General features: G+C 44.4%; 1 protein-coding gene across 1 annotated transcript; it reads left to right on the top strand.

The window, feature by feature from the left end:
- Nucleotides 1–367: 367 nt before the first annotated feature.
- smim32 (small integral membrane protein 32) lies at nucleotides 368–1,476 on the top strand. The gene is made up of 2 exons (XM_083785806.1): nucleotides 368–745; nucleotides 921–1,476. Exon 2 carries the CDS (start codon nucleotides 968–970, stop codon nucleotides 1,304–1,306), a length of 339 nt encoding a protein of 112 aa, XP_083641932.1. The 5' UTR covers nucleotides 368–745; nucleotides 921–967; the 3' UTR covers nucleotides 1,307–1,476.
- Nucleotides 1,477–4,520: the final 3,044 nt, after the last annotated feature.

The following is a 4,520-nucleotide window of genomic DNA, read 5'->3' as shown; positions in this document are numbered from 1 at the left end:
AGAGAGACTTCAAGACGCGCAGCCAGTCGCGCACATCCCAAGGCGGGGTAGAAGGCAGCTCTTTGGAGTGTTGGCTTTTTTGTCTCCTCTTTTCTAGCCATTTAGTCAACCTCGGACCTCCCATAAGTCCATTCTCTTATTTTCGTAACAACGGTCGATATGCCTTTCGGAGCTAGCCTTGATCTGACGGGGATCTAACTTCAACACAACATTTCCGGATATAAAAACATAGTCGGAGACTCGGAATGGACTGGAAGGACCAGATGATTTGCGCCCGCGGTTAGCGGTAGTTAGTGGTATAGCCTACAGTGCGTTGCCGAACAGGGAATGTCTGTTTACGGGCAGTCGCTTTTAAACTTCAGTTGAGCAACAATAACCTGCGGATACAACAAGGTGACACCATAAATTGCTGCGTGCTGATCATTTTTTAATCTCAAATTGGACGACAGGGCAAAATGCAAGTCTAGACTCTTGCTATAAGTTTTAATTTGGATTCAAATAATGGATTTGGTCATGTCTGTTAAATGATATTGGCCTGTTAAGGACGGGGGGGGGGGGACGACATATGGACCTTTGGCACAGCGACTCATCAGCCCACCGTCTCTCCACAGTAGGCTATAGTGCGTCTTCGCCGGGGCTAAAGTGACACGGAGCTATCTATGGAAATGGGGGAATGACAAACGGGTTTGCGTCTTTTACAGATGATATCACCTGCGGAATCTTCCCGCAGCAATATCCTACCAAAGTAAGTTCTCAATATACATCCACTCTTAAAAACACACATAAAATAGGCTAGGCTACTTGTGCGTCATTGTGTCTCCAAATTATTTTACGTTTACAGACAGACCATTGCATTCTCTTGCGTCGGTCAAATAAATGTGTCCATAAGTAACATTTCAATGTGTTCTCCTCCTGTCTAGTCGCAGGTTGCAGTCAGTGAGCCTGCAGAGGGAGTGCCATCACTGCCATGCTGAGACAGTTTCTCCTGAATTCCACCGACGCACCAGACTTCAACCTCGTGGTCATGGCCCAGACCTCCACTCACAACCCCGCCTCCTTGAACACCTCCCACGATGGCTCGGTGAGTGTGGCAGCCCTTCTCAGACCCACCGCGGGGAGAGGAGGAGAACTACGGGAGGGCGAGTTCAACAAGCCTGACTTGGCCACCTATATTGTCATGTGCCTGGTTCTCTTTCTGCTGGTGCTGCTCATCGTGTTCTTCATCAACTGCCAGCTCCGGAGCTCTTTCTTCGCGTCCATGCCCTACGACAGGTCACTGAGAGAGGCCCGGACCTCCTACAAGTAGGCCGATAACATTGGCGCTCTTTGGAACCACGCTTTATAACTTTGTGGGCATTCCAGCCATAATGTGGAGTGGACTGCTGGCGCAGATGGAGTTGTTGCCTTGACGGATTTTCTCGACCCATTGTACTGACAAGTATGTAGCCTATAGCTATTAGTCCTACTCCTTGGGCCAATATCCCAGATTTTACATATCGGTACTACCTGGGGCAGAACATTCTAGTCTAACTTAATATCTTGAAAATTACTCTTTCTGTAGCCAAACGTCTGCACTATAGGGCCAGTGCATAGGGAGGAGTTTCATTCAGAACGGGTTATTCTGGTTGCCATTTTTCTGCCTACCAGTAGTAGGCTATAGTAGTAGGCTGCAGTGCTAGGCTATATTTTCCAGCCTCACTGTGGAGACATAATACCATTGTATAAAATAAATAAACACTAGTGGTTTGGGTGTCAGATGACAAAATAAAACATAACCTTTATCCACAACAGTATTTGGGTCTGCCCTGTCCGTTTTTATACTCTAATAACTTGTCCATTCCACCGCGGCCCGTCAGAATTATGCTTCCATTGTAGCCTTGCAGTGCGTTGACTGTCGGCGATATCAAATAATTAAATACAAGCTGTATGGTTTATTTGATTTGGGTGTCAGCTGACAAAATAACATAACCTTCAACAACATTCCCAAACACATGTATGCTCTGCTCTCTACCTGTCCTCAAACGAGCATGGTCAGATCGCATACAGACAGATTATTTATTTACTGCGGAGAGAACACATGTTTGACTGGTCACTCGTCACTCTCGTGGTGTTTTTCCCCCTCTCCCTGGTTCCGTAAAGATATGTCCACATGTATTCTCGTCAAGTAAGAGGTAAACATTGAGAACTGTTTTGATGTGAGGGGAGGTGGCTATCAGATCACCCGAACATTTTCGCGAATAATAATACCACCGTCTATCCAGAGCTATAGAGTAGAAGAGTTGTGAGATGTCAAAGATAGTAGAGAGATGGAAGATGGTGTACTGCAGTGACAGTGTACACACCAGCGTCACTGACAAGCAAACTTACGAACTACAGACTGGCAGCCAAGTAGCCTAGCATCCTACTAGGCTACATGTAGGCAGAAAGATGGCGCTCAAATAAGCCACAATCCTACCGAAGGCATCACTATACTCCCCTATACCTCAAAATCGAAAATTGTATATTCAGCTATAGATTTGAAATAAATGAATGAATGACTGAGTTTGAACTGACTCCACATGTTAAAAAAGTGTCCCAGCTAACATTTATGCTAATTTGTGCTACCATTATCAAAACATTTATTTTCACTATATCTCAGCCAATATTGTACTTGAATGAACAAATAAGGTGTAGCCTATAGACCTATGTTTTGAGGGTCAAGGATCCCAGTGAAACTATTCTTAAAGTGACAACTCTGTGGCATGCTGGTGTGCAAATCAGTGCCACCATTACAATATAATCACAAGTACTGTAACAATACCAATATTGCATATAACTTTACAAATAAGTTATCTAGACAGATGGTTTTCTACTTCTTTCTTTTTTCTGGAAAATGTTTATCCCATGATTTTTAAACCAATTGTTTCAGCCAGTGTCAATTATCTTATGTAATCCTGGGCTCTGTGTCCCTCTGCCAACCCATATATAGTAGTGGTTTTCAACCCTTTTCATATCAGGGTCCATTATTTATTTGGCATTTGAGCCACCGACCACCGTTTGATTAGATTTAGCCTCCCAGACCCAGAACTTGTTTTGTTGTCAGATTTGATTTTTTCCACAATTCCATGCTATATTGATGTTGGTAGTGGTACCAGATAACAGTTGTTGTTCAAAATAACAATTATTATTATTATTATATAATTATTATAATTATTAACAATAATTCTTATTCTTATTAATAAGGGTCAATTTGGTCAACTCTCCATCATTTAGCCGGAGAGCACCTGGAACCCCCTGAAGGACCACTGGTGGTCCCCGGAAGACTGGTTGAAAACCACTGCTTTATAGCATAACATCATACACACAAAACATCCTCAGTATGAACAATAGTATACTATACAGCAGTACACACCTGCACTATGCAGTACAAAATTCACAGTCACACAATCCATTACAGTATTCTGCCCTGTACAGTCACATTAATCAGTCATTGTGTTCATAGAACTTGTCAGAGTCTTCTTCGTCTTCTTGTCCATGCTCTCCAGTGACAAGGAGATCAACCAGTGAGGTTGGTAGGACTGGACCGCAGGACCACACTGGATTCAAAACCACTTTGGTTTCCAACCATCCCTGCCCTTCATCATAGGGTTTTGGTTTTTCCACAATAGCTTCATCAGCTCGCTTGTATAAGGCAACAGGGTGGTTCTCTTTAGAGCAGAGTAGCATGAAGAAGGCAAGCCAGTTCAACTTTAGATTTAGAAGTGAGTTTGCCATCTGCCCACCCCGCTCTTCTACTGAAGACTCACAATTTAAATAGCTCTATATTCTGAGCCTTGCCAAGCCATGTGGCCCAAGGCCCATAGGGCAGGAGCCTATCTCCTGTTGCTGTAGTGTGAGGCAGGTTGATGTACAGTACCAGTACACTCCCGGACATGACTAGTATGTCACACTGTCACAGGGACCCTAATCCAACCCTTTGGAGATCGAAACCCCTGACCTTTCAGTCTCGGGACAGACCCTAACTACAAGGCCACTGAGCTGCTGATATCCAGGGCCACTTACGGGTGTCTAACTCTGAGAGTGTACAAAATGGAACCAAATGGACCCATAAGGGTTATGGGGGTCCATGAAATTAAAACATTTTAGAACCACTGTGCTACACACTATACAGAACAGATCCTTAATTTGTATAGTTGGAGCAATTAATCTGTCTGCTGTATGGACAGAGTCGCTAGTCTTCAGTGGACGTCACCCGTGCCAAGTTGCTGCGGAAAAGGGCAAATGACTCTCTCTAGGTCATCCTCAGACGAGCCCTCCATATTCGCTTCCAGTCATCCCGGTTCTCCATACATCTGGCCAGCTTGTTGGTGCTTTGCGCTCCTGCGTCTTTCTTGAGTACATCCACATATGTTAATGTGGGATGTCCTCTTGATCGGTGCCCGTGTTGGTTCTCACAGCACTACTTTGCTGGCTGTCAGTTCTCAATGTCTTTGGCAGTGTCCTGCTAGTCTCATTCTCCTGGCTGGTATTCACCCTTGGTA

Source organism: Protomyctophum parallelum, assembly GCF_964188405.1.
Source record: "Protomyctophum parallelum genome assembly, chromosome: 16".
Taxonomy (NCBI): Eukaryota; Metazoa; Chordata; class Actinopteri; order Myctophiformes; family Myctophidae; genus Protomyctophum; species Protomyctophum parallelum.
The sequence above is the reverse complement of the archived record's forward strand: the minus strand, read 5'-3'. Positions and strand labels throughout refer to the sequence as shown.

Coding starts and splice junctions, on each gene's coding strand:
- smim32 (XM_083785806.1), top strand. CDS start 968: ATGCTGAGACAGTTTCTCCTGAATTCCACCGACGCACCAGACTTCAAC.